Genomic DNA, 21,830 nt, shown 5'->3' with positions numbered 1-21,830 from the left:
TTTTGGTCCTTTGGAATAGCAGTACAGTTGAAAGTCACAGATGGAGGTATTGCTGACTGTTACATTTACTAGGTGTTCACTTTAGACTGCATTGTGCAAGGCTGGCCTACTACCAGAATGAATTCTGCATTACCAGACCCACTGAGAGGAGAAAAGATGCTGGAGTTGTGTAGTTTGTGAGCTCCACAATCTTTGCCTGTGGAAGGTGTATGCCCACTTTTGCATGTGTTTAAAATCTTGGCCAATATTTGGTCTAATTGTAGCACTGAGCTCTCGTAGATTTTAATGTTGCTATTGTAGAGAGCCCAGGTAGTCCGTCTGCCCATGATGAGCGAGCTAGCATGTTGTGATTATTCCTATCCTCCACTTTCTGTCCCTTAAGCACCCCTGTGCTAGTCCAAATGGATTGTCCAGGGCACGGTAAAGGCTTCATCCCTCTGTATTATGCTGAATTCCATCTGAACTATCTTCAGGTGGGGTTTATGGCTAACCATCAGTGCAATAAACACTGAATGGCTAATCATCAAAAACAATTCAGTGCACGTTCATTCATCAAATGTTCACTTCAGGCAATGTGTGAGACTGGGAATGTAACTGTGACGTCCCTGCAGTGCCTAGTAATCAAGGAGCCTCGATCCTCATCTCTGGCAACAGTGGGGAATGGACACACTGGGTGGAGAAGTACACACATTTAAGTGTAGTTTCCCTTAAGAGCACACAGAGATCAGTTTGGGGCTGTTTTTTCCCTCTTTCTCCAGATCCCCAATAAGACTCCCTACTGGCACAGCTATAGAATTGAGATCTCAGCTGAGTGGCCAAACCATGATCTCCAGTACCCTCTGTCCAAACGGTGCTTCGTGTCCCTGCCCAAGTAGCTGACACAGTCCTTGAGATTTGATTTTTATACACACACACACACACACACACACACACACACACACACACACACACACACACACACACACACCCCTGGGAAAGGCCAACACAAGTTTACTAGCTATGCCCCCTTCTGCTCAGACTATAAGGTAGTTTTCACTGCCCCCAGCCAACTCTTTTCCGCCACTTTAAGGCTTTTAGTAAAGGGTGTCCATTCCTACTGTGTAATGTTACTATTAATCCAAATGGTAGTCTGACCTGCAGTGGCATGAACAGTGTCACCAAATACATATGCAAGTACTCTGAGGTTAAATGTCTCTCAACGAACCAGCCACAATTAAAAGGTTTAAATGTATTTAGTAATAGAAAACGCAATAGTAAATCAGTTACATCAGAGTTCAGAATCACAGGAAATATTTAAAACAACATTGCAGGACAGTTTCACATAGAGAACATCTAAGCTATACTTTACTATATTTCTATCTGAATCAAGCGTTACTATGTCCCAAAATACTTACAGAACAACGAGCAGGCAGAAGTGGTGATGAGTGGATGTTGTCAGGTCCAATGACAAATACAAAATGCACAGTCTCTCTGAGAGAGTTTTTAAATTAATGTCAACTATCACTGTTGGGTTAGCTTGGATGACATGACTTTTTGTCACCTAAGTTTTAGTTCCCAGGCTAAACCCCCTTCGTCAGAAACTAAAAGAATTTTTAGCATCTCTCTGTCAAAAATATGCATCTCTCAGATGTTTGCAGATCCTGGAAGTCATAAAACAGTAAGACTTCTGCATATTAAACCTAGTAATTACTGCTCTTCCAAGACGATACAAAAAACTTTGAGCTCTAGGCATTGTCTACTACTGCACTGAAATAAAGAACTTTTATAGTGCAATCGTAAAACACTTTAATTTCAATTTATTTTCTTGAAGTTTTGCAAGTTAACACACTGTTCTTGTTCGCACTGTAAAACACATTTACCCAAATTACAATATAGAATATACATTTCTAGTCTAATCCAGCAGGACATGCCTGGTTACATTTTAGCTCAGTACTTTACACACACTTCTGTATAAATCGTATCAATATTCACAAATGGCATAGAATTATTTACAAAATTCCAGATAGCTGAGCTGTCAGTATTTCCCTTCTGTTACATTTCTGCTTTCCGGAAAACCCAGGCTAGTTTTTCAAGTGACCCTTGAGAAACTTTGCTTGAGAGAGAGTTGACTATCCGGGAATACCTCACCCCATTCCCTGTCTTGAGAACCCATCTGTGTTGGCGTTGCTAATCCCACTGTGGTGCTGCACTGTCGTATCCTATAGCTGCACCCCTACGCTCCACCTTAATAAGTTGGCATTTTGTTGGCTGGCTCGATCTAGCCATGTTAAGGGATTATGGTCTGTAAATGCACTGAATTTCCTTCCATACAGATATGGCTGAAATTTCTGCAGTGCCCACACTAAGGCTAAGCATTCCTTTCTTCAGCTACATAGCTTTCCTCCCTGGGTTGGAGCCTATGGCTGAGATATACCACTGGGTACTCTTCTCCCTTTGAGGAGATCTGGCTGAATGTAGCCCCCACCCCATGGTTTGAAGCATCCACCTGCACAACAAATTCTTGTCTGTAATATGGACTAGTTAACACAGGAGACCCTCCCCAAAGCTCCTTTAAGCTTCTGGAATGCCTGCTCACATGCTGGGGTCCACACTACCTTATCTAGCTTGTTTTTCCTTGTTTGGTATGTGAGGGGAGCAGCTATGGTACTATAATTGGACAAACTGTGTAGTACCCTGCTGTCTATAAGAATGCCCTTACCCGCTTTTTGGTAAATGGGACAGGCAATGCCTGAATGGCTTCCACTTTGGCAGGTTCTGGCCTGATCTTACCACTCCCCAGTCTGTCCCAGGTAGGAGCCTTCTGCCATACCCACCTGACACTGGGCTTAATGGTCAACCCCGCCCTCTGTAGTCTGCCCAGCACCTCCCTGACACGCTGAAGGTGCTCTTGCCAGGAATGGCTGTAGATGGCAATATCATCTAGGTAAGCAAGGGCACAATCTCCTGCTAGGATATGATCTGCCAGCCTCCGGAAAGTCACTGGGGCAATTTTCATCCCAAAGAGCATCTTTTTGGCTAGGCTTGTATAGGCTCTAGGGCCAGTAGCCTAGTACCTACCTCCTATGAATCAGGCAGTGCCTTAAGTTTGATTCGGTATCAGCAACTTTTTATTTTGTTTTCTCAGAGCCAAGATTTAATGATGGCCACTGTTCTTCCTTGTTCCTCATGCAAGATTTCATATGAAACTTCTGCTGTAGATTCTTAATGCTCACTGATTTCCGTGTGCAGATATTTTATCACGAGATAAAGGTTTTTGTGGCTTATAAAAAAACATCTTTGTTAGTTACACACTCCCAGACTTAAAATAGCACCATTCATCTTCCAACTCCAATAGTAATTGTCCTTATGAATATCTTTGTGAGGGAGGTGTGAATCATTATTGAGGGCAGACTGTCCCTGTTCATAGGTGGATGCAAGTCTGCATGCCAGTATGCTAGAGATAAGAGTACTTTTCCTCACTATGGAGACTTTTCAGCACTTGCTCTGTCAGGTTGTAGTTGCCATCCCACACTAACAATGTAGCTGTGGTGATGTGTATAAATAAGCAAGGTTGAACATTCAGATTTTGTGTTGACAGGCCATGAGGGTGTTGAGTACAGGGTATTTGAATCCAGCCACATCTTTATAGTCACCTATATTCTTGGAAGTCAACTTCTTGAGTAGACAAACTCTTCCCTTGTTTACTGATGCTGAATGAGTGTCCTCTCAGATTTTATGTACTTAACATTTGTTTACAGCAGTGTCCATTTTCAGCAGAGACCCGAGGTGAAAAGCATCTGCAAAGTACATTTTTACTAATAGATGTCTAGTACAACAAAGAAAATTTTTAATGTACAGTTTATATTTGTCTACTTAGTTTAGCAGAGATCAGTAAAGCAAGTTATATACATAGGAGATTAATCAACAAAAATATATGCATGAGATATGAGATTAACACACAAAGTACAAATGGCAGTACAGCGTGTCTTAGATTTTCTTAAGCCTCTACAGTAGATTTAGTATGTCATCTGAGAGAATACAGTTTGCAACTGCGATATTGTTAGAAGCATGGAAGTTCTTCCATTGTTTGGAGGACCTTTTGCTGTGGGATTTGCATCCCTGATGAATGACAGGTGTAGCAACTATCACCTACTGATCCCTGATCCCTCTGGGAATGTGGTCCAGAAATGATGCTGTTCAGAAATGGACTTCAGAGCTCATTTACATACATTTGTTTTCCCTTCATTCCATAGGTCTTCAGAACACATTGAAGGTAATTCTTGCAAACCTGTTTTGTCATTGAGCGGAGTGGTTCCCTCTGTGGTCAAATCTTAGAGAGCCTTTTCAGCTCAAGTCTTCCAAAACCTTAGTGACCCCCTGCATCTGGTAAATACTTTGAACCTGCACTACTTCTGATTATAGCCACATGGTCGATTCACATAGATTGATTGCCTTGGGGACTCTCCGGTGTGTCCAAAGCCTTACTACAGAAGGCTAATTCCATGAAAATGTAAAGAGGAAATGGTCAAATGTGTTTTGTCCCATTGCCGAGGGATTAAATCCTTTTTTAAAACCTTTGTTAGGCATTTTAGATTACTTTTTCTATTTTTAACTGGAGTTTTTGCCTACTCCTGTTAGTTTATCTTGGCTGTTTCATCAGAAATTCTACATTTATTTGCTTTATCCCTCAAGATCAGTAAGACATTTCTGAAGGAAACGTTCTAGGCTGGGTTCTTAACATTATTTGCCCCTCCTTGGGACTTGTGTTGGAAAGTAACACTGCTCCCATTTGAGCCCACCTTTAGTTGAACCTTAAGTATGAATCTTGGAAGACTTTTTTTTTTTTTTTCATGCGACTATAACTTTAGTAAGATCGAAAGTTTGGGCCTTGTGCATTAATCCTATTTACCTAGTCTTTCGGAAAGATGTATGAAAGTTTGCCAGTAAACCCATCAGGACAGTAAACTACATCACAGGCATTATCAGAAAGAGGTCTCTTGTTTGTGTATGTGGTTGTAGCATGGTTTTCTCCAATTACTTCAGCAATACTTTTTAAGCAGGGTATGATCTTTATCTAAGCGTTGGCCGCAATCAGTGTGCTTTTATGATACCACCCAGGAGAATGAGACTGAGACTCTGTCATGGAATTGAAGATGATGGCATGGATTGTTAGATATAGAAGTTCTGTACTTTCCATAATGAGAGTTTTATTATCTATGTCCTTCTGTATAACTGTCCTTCTGCGTGTTTACGTAAATCAGGTCTAGTGGGGAGTCTTGTAGTATAAAATGTATGCATCTTAAGTTTTATTATTATTATTTTTTTTTATGGAGCTGTGGTATATTATTGGTAGAGGGAAGGCGCCAAAGAATTAGAACATTTGTTGACTCAGAACTGCAATCTACATTTTGAACAGTTAGGGAAGATTGGCAAGTTTCGTGAAGAGGTATCATTATGCTAAGTACAGTGATTGTGCCATTGGTATCTAGGCACAGCTAATAGATTTTAAAGGTTAAGTTCCTGTTTCCTGGGTATCAGCGTAACACCTTGTAAACTTTCTTAGCAATTCTAATAGCATATATTAGCTTTAGTACCCAGTTTAAGGTTAGCCTAGTAGATGAGGAATAAGTGGTAAGTGTTTCTTTTGGTTCTTTCTATCTTCCTAGCATGTAGGTTGAATCTTGAATTGTAAATTTGGCACTGAGAAGGTTGTCAACACAATCACTACATCTCAAACACCATCCACAATTACACAACACACACCCACATATAGGGAGATTCTCAGCAAAAACAGACCCAAACAAAGGAGACCTCTGAGGCAAAAACACACGCGAACTCCAAAACCCTCCACACCACATACCACTCATACTCCACACACCTATGTCTTGCAACCACTAAGGCCTAACCATAAATCCAATATGTTAGTCATAGACTCCATTGTGAGGCACACAGATGTGCCTCTCACCAGGCTGGATAAGGAGAAAGTCACTGTTTGTCAGGTGCCAGAATCTGTTGCATCACACATGCACTGAAGTCTCTCGACAACAGGTACTGTTATGACTCTGTCATCGTCTCTGGCGTGAAGACTTATCTCCCTGGACTTTAATGAAGAGAAACATCACTGAACTTGCTGAATGTGTCCCAGGCAGGTATGTCCCTAGCCTTAAGCAGTATTCTGCCGTCACCCAGAGTGATGCCTAAGTACAAACCGAAAATGATCGACTTCAACAAATGGCTTAGTTTCTGGTGTCATTCCAGGAGGATCCAGTACCTGACAGCCTGGGAAGATATGATAGACAGACCACAATGCTTTCTAGAGATGGCCTGCATCTGTCTCACTTGGACTTCAGGCTTCTGGCAAAGGCCCTTGCCTCCCCCATAGTGCCTTTTTTAGGAAAAGTCATGAGGTCGATACTACCAACACATAAATTTCAACAAAATTTAAATTAAAGACTATGCTGCTAAAAGCTAGGAGTCTAAACTTGAAACTGCACTCACTGCCAGCATTCTTAACCATGGAAGTTGCTTACATTTGTGCAATCACAAAAACCTGGTTCAAAGCTGTGGAGAGCACCCCAGCCTTACCTGGTTACTCGTCCCATCATATATTCAGACCCCAAACTGTGGGCAGCAAAGCCGAAGGAGATGGAATTTCAATATATGTCAGACACACGCATCTGTAGGCTGATGCACAGAAGCCACTTCAGGTGCAGTTAACAGTTGACAAGACCCCTATTCAAATCTTAACTAGCTACAGGCCCCCAAATTTGACTCAAGATGCCCACTCCACTTATCTGGGCCTCTTCGAATACATCAAGATTCAACCCTTTACCCTGATCCTGGGTGACTTCAACTACCCAACCATAGATTGGAAAAACTACTTATGCCAGAACACAAATGCCCAGAGATTCCTCAATTTTATCAATGCAAATGCCTTGAAATAGCTATTCAGTACCCCGAAAAGAGGTGATATCTTGGACTTGGTATTAAAACAGTGCAAGAAGCTTCTCTGTGTGGAAGATTTTCAGTCCATATATCTCTAGTTAATCACTGTATATTAATCCGATCAGACAATAGTAGTAGAAGTAGCGAACTTAAACTCGAGTAAAAAAAAAGTTTTTCTACTTTTACTGCTATTACTTCTACTACTACTGTTGTCTAATCTGATTAATATACAGTGATTAACTAGAGATATACGGACTGAAAATCTTTCACACAAGTTTCTTACGCTGTTTTGTTTTTGGACCCACTATACTTGTTTAGTGGGTTGTTTTGAGACTTCGGGGATACCACAGAGTTTACTTGTTTTTTTTTTTTAACTTTGTATTAACCAACATGAGTAACCCCTGCAACACCCCTACAGTGTCATCCTCCCTGGTAAGATTCTACCATAAAGTGGTCACTTATGAAGTCGCAATCTCCCCTGACCCCCCTCTAGCTAGGGTAAAACAAAAAAGTCTCCACAGCTGAATGCAACCTCCTGAGGGATGGTGTAAACAGCTTCACAGCTCCTTCCCCCTGTGTAGGAACTGGCACTGTCAAAATCTACACCCAAGTACTGTACAAGCATTTATATTGATACTTGGAATCGGTAATACTAGACTGGACAAAATCATCCACCGCAAAAAAGAGTAAAGCTATCTGGTGGACATCTGGAATAAATAATCTATGTAACAAAAGGAAAGAATTGCTGTCCAGGACCATGAAGGAGCAGGTGCCCAATTAGAAGTAATTTCTCCTTAGCCTGAAGAAGCAAATAAGAGCACTAGTGAAGTCCTCTAAAGCCAATTTTGAGTCCAAATTGGCCACATCTACTAGGGATGATCATAAGGCTTTCACATATTTCCGTAATCTCAAAGGAAGCACCCAGATCTGTTCAGAACTGGTGGTCAAAGGACACCACATACACAAATGCTGTAGATATAGCCCTGCCCTACTGGCTGACATATTCAGCGAAAACTTCACCCGTCTGTCCCCAACCCCCCCCACCCCCATCAGTAAATCAGGGCATCCCTAGTACCTGTCCCCCTCTCCTTATCTCTAGGGAGCAGGTCATCACTGCCCTCTCAAATGCAAAAAATGCAGCCTCCATGGGACCCGATAACATCCTAGGCTGCATCCTACATGAACTCTGGCATGAGCTCGCAGCACCATTAGGCACCCTATTCAACCAAAGTCTGAGTACCAGCTTTGTCCCAGCCAAGTGGAGGACAGCCACTATCATCTCTTTATACAAAGGTGGAGCGTCCACAAATCTGGGAAATTAGACCCATCAGCCTAACTAGCCTGATCTGCATGGCCATGGAAAGGATCATCATAGACCTCATTAACAGGGACATTTGCATTCTCCAAACACTCGACCCCACACAGTTTTGCTCTGTCAAGGGGAGGTCATGTCTATTAAATCTGGTCAACTTCTTTGAAACAGTCCCCAAAGCCATGGATGAAGGAAGACTGCACACTGCCTACCTTGACCTGGCCAAAGCTTTCAACAGTATTCCCCAGTCTGGCATAATAAACTCTCTCAACTAGGCATCAATCCATATGTTACCAGATGGGTAGCAAACTGGCTCACTGATAGAACCCACCTAATCAAAATAGGGGAAGCCACCTCAAGCAGTATACCTGTAATGAGTGGTGTACCCCAGGGATCGGTCTTGGGGGCTTCTGTTATTTGGGATATATTTCTCTGAGGTGCAGGCCAAAACCAGTGGGATATGGCTGACCAAGTGTCCAGATGACTGCAAGCTGGGCACGGTCATCAATTCCCCAAGTGATGTGGATGTCCTCCAAGAGGGTCTCACCCAAACAAATGACTGGTGCCGAAAACATGGACTCAAGTTGAAAGCCAAAAAATGCATAGTCATCCCCTTTGGGGAGAGTGACGTCCCCACATATCACATTTAATGTCCTAAGCACGCAATCGGTTATGAGGTATTTGGGTACCCAGGTTGACAGCAACCTGGCTTCTGACCACCATGTTGCTTCCATTGTACGGAAAGCTTTCTACGTGATCCACCTCATAAATAAGGGTGTCTCATCCAGGGACAAGGGGGTCCTAACATCCTGTTTTCTTCCCTTATAAGGCTAGTTATTGAGTACAATGCCCCCTTCGGCATGTAACTCGCAAAGCACATGCAGCAGGTGGAGATACCACAGAGGTTCCTCACCAGGAGAGTCTAGGGCCTCAAAAACTGACCTACACAGGCTAAAAGTCCTATCTCCTCTACTCAGTTTCATACAGACTCCTCAAAGGTGATCTCCGTTTGGCATACAAAGCACTGAGACCCTGCCTTAATGGGCTGCAGCATATCTGCAAGTCAAGCTCCACTCTAGTAACCCGTACGTGCGACCTAACCTGGTCTGTGACAACAATAGAAGTTATTGATGCGACAGATTTGTCCCAGAGATTTCCCCATCTGTGCAATAGAAGCCCTCTCCATGTCAAACAGAGTACCTTATTATCCCTTTTTAAGTGCAGCCTGGATAACTGGATGGGAAACAGAAAATACACCCCTGGGATTCCACCGGTGTCCCTGCTGGGCAGGGGCTTTGCGTGCTGACTTGTCTAAACATGGCTAAATTCTTAGCTAGGCTTGTAAAGGCCTCGGGGACAATAGGCTGGTAACTTCCTATGATCCTGCCACAATGGCTTGTAACATCATAGCTTGCTGTTTATTGTGTGTCTAATGTATTTAAACGTGAGAATTTATGTGTGCACGCGCGCATATATATTGTGTACATGTATACACACACACAAATATATTTGTGTGTATATATATATATATATATATATATATATATATATAAATATATATATATATAAATATGTACACGTGCATTTGTCTGTGCTTAGAGAGAAGCAGACATAACCGACACGTGCGTATATATGTATTAATTTGTGTGGTAGTGCACAAACATATCCAGCAGACAATCCAGAGTATTATCAGTAGCAGTAGTATCCCAGTCAGATTCAGTTACTATCTCAGAAATACTTGACCAGTTTACAGTATAATTTTACAATGAGCCGTGATATTGCCATACAGGTCTGCACTTAGCTTTAGTTCAAAATATGTAGGATTGGTGTAAGAATTACAAAGAGGTCCTGAAATCTTAACCTTATCTACACAGAATAAAGCAATAATTTTATTTCCATCATTGACATTATTCAAAATATCTGTAAGTGATTTTTGTGAGATTATACTTTTATACTCTGAAGTCTCCCATGACTGATTTAAAATCCGAATCCAGTACCAGAGACAGATAATACAAAGTGGTGTCCCTCTTGTGATAGAGGTTTTTAGAATACCAGCATGGGGATTTTGTGTAATTGGTGTTTTAAGAATTTAGGCATGCTGGAGATGGTTCAGAGCAGATAAGGCGTTTTTGACCAGCAGTGCTGCACCACTGCTTGTAGAGTGTTCCTCTTGTTTATGTTGTAACAAATACCCATGTAATACATACAAATATACATACCAAATAACTGGCTATGGTTTAATATTGTTGAAGCATGTTTCATATATTGGCTGGCTGAATCTTCATTCCCCTTTCATTTAAATGTATGTCTATGAAGTCACTAAGTGGAATAGTAGATGTTCTAATAATAGATGTCCTTTGTCAAAGTAGCTCAGTTTTCATAGGCTGAGAAGTAAAACCCATCTCTGTTGTGAAATATATGAATACTGTCCTGTGCAAAAATGTTTACCTCACATTTTCCTCCATAAAGGTTACAGATGTTAAGCTACTTGTAGAGAGATCCATCATTATCTTGATCACAAATTCACTAAGAAAGTAAGAAATATTTTAGTCTAACTAGGTTACCTTGTTGAAGAGAAGACATCAAAAAGGAAATTATCACTGTTTGAATGTTTAGTAGCTAACCACCCTCAGCATGTTCCCAATACTAATAATTGTTAATATATAGTTTGTGGAAAAAGTCCAGATAAATACTTCATACCTGTCATAACTCAAGTTACTCAAGTAGCCCATGCCACTTTCTCAAATTTGGCCCCAGGTAGACTATTTAGTGGTAGATTGTCCACATTTGCTAACTTTGTAATTGTATGTCGGTGAAGTTCTGCTAAGTATGTCCCGAGGTAGGCAAGTCTTGTAGATTATTACTTTATCAACATCTCCACAGCATGCTTTAAACTTTTTAACTGCATACTAAATATTATTGTACTTCTTGGAGCACAGTGATTACTCTCTAAAAACAGAACTTTCTCGTTCAGTGCTGCTTTAGGGTGAGACCTGACCTTAACACTTAGAAGGGTGCTTCACAATTGTTAAATCCCTAGGTGCTGTTAACATTGTGTCTAGCACTAAAAGCAAACATTGGCCAGTAAACAGCAGCAGGACATGCAACAGCTTTGTTTCCGCTCCTGTTTCTGCCTGCTGTCTGCTCAAGTACCCACACTATTTTGACTTAAATTATTTCCCTTAGACGGGAAATGTGTGGACGTCAACCACTTCCTCACTACGTTACTGCATTTCCAGGCCAACTCGACACGTGTATTTTTTTAAATCTTATTTTTGCCAGATATGGAGCAAATCTCCGTGCACTATAGAGTTATGATCAAATCTCCTATTGTAAAGAAGTATTTCGATGTGGATGCCAAGTTTCCCTCTTGAGTTTTGTGCTTGAGGTGAATTTCTTGGCATGTACTGTTAGTCTGAGACCAAATCTTCTGTGTGGAGACGTGCGTGAATGGGCGTACCTTCGTTGAAGGTTGTGCGTCAGGGCCGGCAACTCTGCACGTAAAAATCTACTGCCAATCATTTATGGACCGGAGTTCCGCTGTGGCGGGAAAAGCCGAAAGACACAACATTTAATGTTTAATAATGTTTAGCTATAATTTTATGCCTGTAGTATTTGCCCCAAAGTTCATTTCCTTTGAGTGTTTGCTGCTTTAAGACCTGCAGACATGTTTGGCACAAAAAAATGAAGATCCTTATCCCCTTCAGAGCAAATTCTGACTTTTCGTTTATATTCATAATACCACAGCAGTTGTCAGACCCGCATATTTACTGACATCAAACAAATTACATACACATTTTTATTTTTAAGACTGAATTATATTTATATATGCTTAATATATCTTTTATGATTAAAAGTAATAGACAAGGATTTTGCCTAATACAAGTAGAAATTCCATTTAATTAAATGTAGACCAACTGTCTAACAGCCTTGTATGAATAATCAACTAAACATATAGTACTGTGTAACTGTAATATTTCTTGGAGGAAATGTGAAAATAATTTTTGTTGAGGAATCTAGTAGAAAGATGCATTTTCTTTTCTTGTTGGTGATATTGGAAACATTTGAGGGACAGTGGTGTTCCATTGTAAAAGTGGTGTGAGTAAGTGTTAAAGGTTTAGCATACATTCCTTAGGGTACCTGTATGCGTTAAGGTAAAACAACAACAACACACAACTTTGCTCTGCATTTCACTTTTTAGCAGTATAAAATAATGAAACAGTGACCGTTTGTATTGACAAATATATTTGCTTTGCAGTCGCTCACCATTTTCCATTAGTTCTAATGGCATATTTTTTTTTTGCAGGATGAATCTGGGAGTGGCTTTCCTCAAGTGGCAGCCTCTTTATTTCTTTCTCCAGGTGGACCCAAATTTATTCACTTAATGTACCATTTTGCAAGATACGTTTTGACACAAGAAATTAAAAAAGATGCAATAGGTAAGTATTTTACACAGTTTTGTTTAATAGTAAAACTATGGTGAGGGAAACCTAGATGCATTTTTAAGTTGTACGGCATTGTCTTGTAAGCTAGCATATTGGAACAAAATGGTATACACATGATTGGACTTGCCAAGATAGCTGTATAATGGTTAATAGTTTAACTTCAGTTATGTGTTGATAGGGCATTAAAAAGCCATAGCACTAGTGTCTTCAAGGCTAAAAGTGTTTTGTGAAAGCATGCAAGCTGCTGTGAAGTTGTTCAATCTCACCGTTCATTCTTTACTGATGGGTTCTGAGTCGATCCTTTGGCTCCGATACGGCCAATTGCAAAGTTCTAGGTCTTCAAATAGCTCAAGACCAAGTCGCTATCCCATGATGCACATGTGAATTACCTCCGATCTAGTTTGCCGCTGCAACAGATCGGAGGTTCTGACTTAGCTCGGGCCAGATGAGCAAAATTTTCATTAAAAATCTTTCCTAAAAGTTTTTTGATAAATAGTCTAGTAGTTAGCATTATTTATAAAGTTGTTTTAGCTTTCTGTGTGCTTTCCCTTCCCTTTTCTTATTTCTTATTTGTAGTTGACCTCTTTTAGGCCTATTTAGTAGTACTTCTAGGTGTGGTCTGTCTAGCCGTCGAGTTTTATATAAGGCTTGTACAGTAAACCTTGTTGTATAGATAAGGTTATTTAGTGACATTTGTCATTTTTTTCTTGGGTAGTTGTATTTTTCTGAGATTGTGTGGTATATCTTGCCTATATAGGCTTAGTAACGTTCATATTACATAGGTTACTCTTATTAGCAGCTGTCTGTTTTTGTTGCATTGTCTGCTTGTGTGGTATCATGTGTGTGTTTTTAGCTTGCTTTTATTAAGGCTTGCCTGTATTTGCTATTGAGAAAATTTACTGTTGTAGATTTTTGCGTGTTAACAGTAAATATTTTCAGTTTCTACTATGGCCGATCAAGGCAAACATCCCAAATCTGGGTTCAAAGTGCCCAAAGTGTGACCAGAAAATGTCTGACACAGACAGCCACGTCAACTGTTTTTATTGTCTAGGGGCTCTGCATTTGCAAGACAATTGTACCATTTGTCATTCCTTCTCCTCTAGGGTCCTGCAGGAAAGGAAGAGTAAACTAATTGATAGAGGCTTGTTGAAGCTGCCTTTTCAGGAAGCTTTGAGTGACCAGGATGGTTCCAGTCGGTCTTCAAAGGTCTTCCAAGACTTCGGACTCAAAAAAATCGAAGACATCAACTTCTGCTCCACTGCCTTAGGAGCAGACAGTCTTTTTTCCTTTTGGAGCCAGTCTCCAGTCTTGGAACTGGTCTTCGAAGTTCTGATGAATCCTATTGTCCAGTCTGTACCACTCTCTGTACTGTCTTCTTGATCTTCTGTCAGCCTGTTAGATATGGACTTGGATCGTGTGGTACAGAAGCTGTTGGCACCAGCATTAGCCAAAATATCAGCTTTGACCAAAATGGCTTCCGAGCAGATGACCGTTGCATCGACTTACTATTTCTCTTCAAGTCATGCTGGTCCTTCAGAGCTGAAGGAAGCGGACCTGATGTTAGTGGAACCCTGTGAGCTGACGCCTGCCCCAGTGTCTTCGGCTCCCTGTACTCTGACATCCTCTGTGCCTATCGAGGACTCTAGGAGCTGACACTCTCTGGTTGGGTCTGGGGAGGACAGTTGAACTGACTTGTCAGTTCCAACTTTGCTTCTCGGGGCCTCTGCTCTTGCCTCGGGCTCTGAGCCCACCTTCCTGGTGCCAGGGCTGTCGACTGTTTCCTCTGATCAGTCTGCTCTCTCATGTTGGAGCAGAGGTGCATTCCATGCCATGAGGAGACGCGTCTCCCAGGACATCCTCTTCCTCGGGTCTGCCCTCCTCCCCAAAAGTGCCTGTCTGCTTCTGCATCACACGTCATGACCAAGCGTAAAGACCCAGAGCCTCAGGAAGCCCCAATGGGTGACAACTGTTCTTCCGAGACCTCTCCAGAGGCCCCACTGATGAGGTTCCCAGAAAGAGATTGTGCAAGAGGAAGCACCTAGAACTCCCCACAGCAGTCTCTCACATCGGATACTGACCTAGATGAGTCAGGTCCCCACAGTCCTCCTCTGAGGATATTTCATTCGCTGAGATTCTTGAGATCCTTAGACAGAGGGGTAACTGGCAGTCCAAAGACCATACTGAGGATGAAGTCAGTTCTCCTGAAGGCTTTTGGGTCTCAGCCCTCCACCTCTTGGGTGACTTTGCCCTTCCATGAGTTGATGCAGCTGGTCTCACGAAGGGCGTGGGAGTCTCCAGATACTATAGAGCCTGTCCCTAGGAGACCTAATAAATTTATTTCTGCCCCGCTGGATAAAGCATGTTTAACTAAAGGTGTTCCGGTTGATGCCATGATGGTGGCGGCGGCCACCAAGAAGGAAAAGTCTGAAACTTCTTCATCTGTCCATCCTCCTAATAGAGACTCCAGGATTATGGGTAGATACAGGAAGCGCATGTTCTGTTCAACTACCTTTGCTCTGTTTGCTGAACTACTTAACCCACTTCCCTAGATTGCAAAGAGATCTACTTAAGGAGTTGGGAGATGCTCTTCAGGGTACAGTGGCTACAGGAGCCTCTGACAAAGTTGCTGCCCAGCTTGCTACCCTTTAATTCTATTGTCAGCTCATCCATGCGTCTCATATCCTATGCAGCTGATGGAACGATTAGGGCAAGAGGGTACAGATATCGCTCTTAGGAGGCATTCCTGGAAGAGCTTGTGTTCCTTCACGGAGCCCTTCAAGTCAAACTTCGTGAACACTGCCTTTGATGACTCTTCCCTTTTCGGGCCTAAAGTGAAGGAAACCTTGATCGGGTGTGAACAGGACAAAAAGCCTGTCTGCTGTTGGGGCCAGTTTTTTCACCCTTACCTGACCCTATCCCAAAGGTCAACGGGGAGGAAAAATGTGGTTCCGAAAAGCCCAAGGAGCCTTTCAGGGCACATGTGGTGAACCCTTCTCCAGGGGCAGAGGAGGGGTTATTAATGGAAGATGCCGCCCTCGTGGCAGTGGGGTTTCACACCACCAAGGGTGACAGTTCACTTCTCTGGTAAGCCCTACCAGCGCTCATGTAAGGAGGCCCGACTGTCCTGCTCTGGAGGCAGTCTAGGGTCGCTCGTCTTTGTACCCAGACGCCTGACTCAAAATAAGACAGCGGAGTACAAAGTATAATTTCCAGAGGCTATTTCATTCCTTTAGCCACACTCCCTCCAGTCTTAAGAAAAATCCCGGACGTTCCACCCATTTACAGGGAACAGGCAACTTGAGGTCTAAGTGTTGCTAACAGAGTCATCCAACCAGTCCTAGCAAATCAAACCGGGTCCGGAACTTACTCAAGATTCTTTTTGGTTCCAAAGAAGACAGGGGACTGGAGACCCATATTGGACCTCAGCAGTAATGAAAGAGAAGTTTTGGATGGTCACGCTTCATTCTATGCTTCCCTTTTTAGGGAAAGACAATTGGATGTGCTCAGATCTCAAGGATGCGTACTACCACATAAAAATAGCCAGACCATCCAGAGATCACCTGCAGTTCCGGCTGGGAGCCAATCACTACCAGTTTCGAGCCCTGCTTTGGTCTCACTACAGCCCCCAGAGTGTTCACCAAATGCATGGCAGTGGTCACGGCTCGCTTGAAGCATCTAGGATTCCAGGTGTTTCCGTACCTAGATGATTGGATTCTTACCACCACCACCAGGCATCAACTCATTCAGGCCAGGGAGTCCACTCTGTCACTCTGAAATCATCTTGACATTGCAATCAACTCAGAAAAATCTGCCTTGTCACCATCACAGCATAATCATTTTTATCAGAGCACAGTTGGACACCACCACCACCACTCTGACTTCCATTGGAAAGAGTTGTTCTAATTCGTCAACATGTCAGCATCCTGTTATCAAAACACAAAGCACCAGCATCTGAAGTCCTGAAAGTATTAGGCATGATGGCAGCTGCAATTCTAGCCATACCACTTGCTCGGATGCACATGCGGGTTTTTTAATGGCTGTTCAATCAATGATCCTACCAGGAGCTACCCATGGATCACACTATAATCACAAATTCTTGCAAGAAGTGCCTGCAGTGGTGGTTGACCTCACTCCATGTCACGATAGGACACCCATTTGTGCTACCCCCTCCAGCAGCCCCTGTGACCATGTACGCTTCCCTGATAGGGTGGGGGGGCATTTTCAGGGAAAGACTGCCCAAGGCACATGGACCGACCAAGAGAGATCTGCATATCAATGTCCTAGAGAATGAGGGCAGTACTTTTAGCGTTTGAGTACTTCCAGGACACTCTTCCTCTGGGCACGATTGCAATTCAGACAGGCAACATGTCAGTGGTCTGGTATTTGAACAAACAAGAGGAACCAGGTCTTACCCCCTTTGTTGAGAGGCTCTGAGCTTGGCAGTGGGCGGTTTCCACGCACTGCTTTCTGTTGGCAACGCACATCCCAGGGAGATCCAACGTGATGGCAGACAAACTGAGCAGGGCAATCTTGTTGCCCCATGAGTGGTCCCTCAAGAAAAGTTGAGGACAGGATATTCCACAGATGAGGCCAGCCTTGCTGCGACCTTTTTGCCAGCCACATGAACATGAAATGCAGAAGCTATTTTGCCCTGATTTCCCCCTCCGGGGAAGCCCCAAGGGAGGCACTCGTACACAATTGGCCTCCGCGTCTCCTCTATGCATTTCTACCAATCCCGTTGATACCCAAGGTTTTACAGAAAGCAAAATCCCTGGGAAGGACCATCATTCTTATAGCCGCTCACTGGTCTCATCAGATTTGGTTCCCCTTCCTTCGACTTCATCTTGTGGAGAATCCTTGGATCCTGGACCCAGTTCCAGACCTTCTGACACATCCGTCGGGGATCTTCATCCTTCTTTGCAGTCCCTTAAGTTGATAGCTTAGCTGCTCCAGTTCCCATCATAGCCAGGTTTCATAACCTTTCCTATGAGACAAAACAGATCCTTTTTTGCTCTCAAATCTTCTGTCAGAAAGCTATATCTGAACAAATGGAAGAAATTCTCTATATGGGCCTCTAAAAATAATAATGATCCTTACCAATCTCCTGTGGCTTCCATATTAGAGTTCTTGACTATGATTTTCAATAAAGGAACTGCCGCAGCAACATTTCGGGTTCAACTGGCTGCTATCTCTAATAGTCATTTTAGATTTGAAGGTTTTAATGTCTCAAGTTATCCAAAGCATTTCTCAAAGGGACTTTTCATATTAGGCCACCTGTGAAATCTCCCTATTCTCCGTGGAATCTAAATTTTATGTTCTCACGTATAATTCTTCTGCCATTTGAACCAGCTAATTCTTGTGATCTCAAATTTTTGTCTTGGAAGACCATCTTTCTGGTAGCTATCACTTCTGCCCATAGAGTGTCAGAGCTTCAGGCTTTATCTATCAAGCCTCTCTATTCGATATTTCATGCTGACAGTTTCACTTAGAACAAATCCTTCATTCTTGCCGAAAGTTTGCACTGAAACCAATCTCAACCAAGTTACAGATTTGCCAATTTTCTTCACCAATCATTATAACGATCTAGAATATATGCTGCTCAAACTTGATGTTCAGACAGCTCAGATTTTATTTGGATAGAACAAAAGATTTCAGGAAATCAGACCACCTTTTTGTTTCATTCTCAGACTCCAGAAAAATGAGACCAGTGGCTAAAACAACACTGTCTAAATGGTTATCTGATTGTATCACTACTGCCTATTCAGCTGCCAATATGCCTTTGCAACACAAGATTAAAGCTCACTCAACCAGAGCAGTTTCTACATCTGCCTTTTTTGCCAGACTTCCCATTTATAACATTTGTGAAGCAGCCATTTGGTCAAAACCTCATACCTTTATCACTCATTATAAAGTTGACAGGGCCTCCTTTGGATCCATGGTCCTGAGAAATATACTTCCGTGAGCCACCCAAGATTGCTGGTGCTTGGGATGCTACCCATCAGTAAAGAATGAACGGTGAGATTGAACTACTTCACATAAAGAAGTTATGTACTTAGTCTAACGTTCCATGTGAGTTGTTCATCTTGTCTTCATTCTTGCATCCCTCCATCCCCCCCCCTCCTGGGCTGATAGATGACAGAGATGCTGGATCCATCCTGGTTACTCAAACCTCTTCTTTTCCCTAGGAATGTAAAAATGACATATTGTATTAGTATACGCAGAAATTCACAGGTGCATCATGGGATAGGGACTTGGCCTCGAGCTATTGGAAGACCTTGAGCTTTGTAATTGGCCGTATCAGAGCCAAGGGATCTGCTTCAAACCAATCAGTAAAGAATGAAGGCGAGATGAACTCAAATGGAATGTTATGGTAAGTACATGACTTATTTTATTTCACATCTGGGAAGGTAATAAAGATAAACAGACACCAATTAGTGTATGTAGAAGCACAAGCAGTAATGTGCATCTTAGCATGCATAACCTCAGATGTTAAGTTGTCTATCTCGTCTTCATTCTTGCTGGATGGGGTTCGGAGCCGAACCTCTGCTCCGACTCGGCCACTCTAAAAGCTCGAGAGCTAGTTCCACTGGCTCAAGGCTCCCCTATATCCCACAATGCTAGGCGGTAACTCCTCAGATCTCGTTTGCCGCTATAGCGATTGAGGTGCGTTTCAACCGGCTCGTCAGGTTAGTTTTAAAAAAACTAGTTAATTTCTTAGATAATTTCCCCTTTTAAGTTAGTTTTCTTCATAGTTTTATACAGTGAGTAGTATCCTCCATTCCCAGTTAAAAATCCACTTTTTTTCCTAAAACTCACTAGAGTTCTTCCCTTGGGCCTTGGGCCCAGTCCCTCCCTTCCTAGTAGTTGGAGTGACTGTGTTTATAGGGATTTAATTTTCTAAACTACTTTTAATTTAATTTTAATTTAATTTCTAATAAGTGTAATCGGTGTGTGTGTGATTGTGTTACACTTTTTCTTAGACATGTCTAAGGAATCAAAGGTCTCAGGCTTTAAGAAGTGTGACTCGTGCTGTCAGAAGATGTCTGTGACAGACGGTCACACTTCTTGTGTGTACTGCCTGGGACCTTTGCACCTGCAGGACTCGTGTGCTGTTTGCCATGGCTTCAGCCCTAGAGTCCTGCAGGAGTGTAAAAATAAGCTCATTCTAAGGGGCTTATTGAAGCCTGAGGGTCCCCCGACTCAGTCTTCGGGGAAACCCTCGAAGCCTATCAGACCATCAACTCCGGTATCTGAGTCGCCTTCTGGGGCTTCGAAGGCTGTTCGAACATCGGCTCCGGCTGGAGCCGATGATTCTCGAACTCTTGTACCTGCTATTTCCTCGGCTCCCGCCGGAGCAGAGGCAGACACTGCTGAGTCGGATCCGATCAGATTGTTGGAACCGACCTCCAGAAAAAGGTCCCGGTCACCATCTATCTGCTCCGTTCATTCGGCTCCAGCATCTCCATTGCTGTCTGAACGGAGCCATAGAGCTCACTCCTCTAGGTCATCGAGGCTTTCTGATCATGACCTTCAGAGGGTAGTGAGTCGACTTAAGTCCGAGGCACTGGCCCAGATGCTTCAAAGCCCGACTCAACAGTCGATGGCTAATCCTATCACTCAGAATATTCCTCCTCCAACTCCTTTGAGTTCGGAGCCGGGTCGGCTCGGACCCGAGACTGTGGCTGCATCGGAACCGATACCTTTGTCTTCGGTACCGTCATCTGCTCCGATTTCTTCCTTGGAGGAATCTCGGCGCCGGATTTCCCTTGTCGGCTCCGAGGGGGCGAGTGGCATCGGACCCTTGTCCGACCCCACTCTCCCTCTCGGTGCTTCGGCGCTGGTGAGTTCGGCTCCAACATCGGCCTCTGAGCCATCACTGTCGGTGCCGGGGGAGGTTTTCAGCTTTTCGGAGCGGAGACCTCCGGCTCTGCCTGACAGGGGTGCCTTCGAGGTCATGAGGAGCGTGTTAGAACCTTGTTCAACCCCACAGTCTACTCCATCTGCCCCTCCCTCCACGGTGCCTCCGGTGATTTCTGCTCACTCCCTCATCCCAGATCGCAGAGAGCCAGCTCCTCAAGTATCCCCAGTGGGGATCTCCTCCTCTTCCGAGGCCTCTCCTGACCCGGCAGGAGAGCCTCCTAGGAAGAGGCAGTGCAAGAGGAAGCACATCGACTCCCCTGAGTCTGTCACCTCCGACACTGATTTAGAGGGTTCTGAAGGTTCCCCTCGTTCCCCCTCTGAAGATGTCTCTTGCAGACATCCTCGAGATCTTAAAACAGAGGGGGAATTGGCCAGCCCTCAACCCTTCAGAGGATGAATCTGTGTATCTTGAGGCATTTGGCTCTCGCCCTTCCACCTCCTGGGTGTCCCCTCCCTTTGACTCACTTGTGCAGGTGGTGGCAAAGAAGGCCGGGACGGCTCCTGACTCTGTGGACCCCACTCCCAGGAGACCTTCAAAGTTTATTACTGGCCCCAAGGACAAAGAATTTTTGACCAAAGACGTCTCTGTGGATGCTATGGTGGTGGCTGCAGCCACCAAGAAGGAGCTAGCAGATCCTTCAGTGCCTGTCCATCCTCCTAACAAGGAGTCTAGGACTATGGACCGGTACGGGAAGCGGATGTTCTCGTCAGCGACCTTTTCTATGCGCTCGCTGAACTACCTGTGTCATTTCACTCGTCTCCAGAGAGATTTGATCAAGGAAGCGAGTGAAATGTTAAAGGATCCAACAGCTGCGGGTTTTCAGGATAGGATGAACTCTCAGCTAGCTACCCTCAACTCAGTAGTTAACTCCTCCATGCGCCTCCTTTCGTATGCGGCGGATGGAGCGAGTAGAGCGGCAGGTACAGGTGTGGCCTTACGTTGGCATGCCTGGATGTGGCTATGTAATTTTGCGGACCCTTATAAGGCGTCTTTCACTAACTCCCCGTTTGATGGATCATCCCTCTTTGGTCCTCAGGTGAAGGAAATCCTGACTAGGTGCGAGACTGAAGGCAAGACTCTCTGCCATGGGAGTCCATTTTTCTACTCCTTCTAGACCTTACCCCAAAGGCCAGAAGGGGGGAAAGATGTGGTTCCGCAAACAATCTCAAGGAGCCTTGCCTGACGCACAGAGTCAGTTCCCCTCTTGAGGCAGAGGGGGGAACAATAA

The 21,830-nt window shown here is 43.5% G+C and overlaps 1 protein-coding gene across 1 annotated transcript in view; it reads left to right on the top strand.

Annotated features, from left to right (window-relative positions):
• The window catches only part of HAUS6 (HAUS augmin like complex subunit 6), a 2,286,143-nt gene that overhangs the window by 573,632 nt on the left and 1,690,681 nt on the right, over nucleotides 1-21,830 (top strand). Inside the window, exon 4 of the mRNA XM_044060364.1 lies at nucleotides 12,543-12,675. Within this exon, the coding sequence (XP_043916299.1) occupies nucleotides 12,543-12,675 (133 nt within the window). The remainder of the gene's footprint in view (nucleotides 1-12,542; nucleotides 12,676-21,830) is intronic.

This window comes from Protopterus annectens, chromosome 2.part0, assembly GCF_019279795.1.
Source record: "Protopterus annectens isolate FY-2018-M chromosome 2.part0, PAN1.0, whole genome shotgun sequence".
NCBI classification, from domain to species: Eukaryota; Metazoa; Chordata; order Ceratodontiformes; family Protopteridae; genus Protopterus; species Protopterus annectens.
This window is presented reverse-complemented; position numbering and strand designations above follow the sequence as displayed.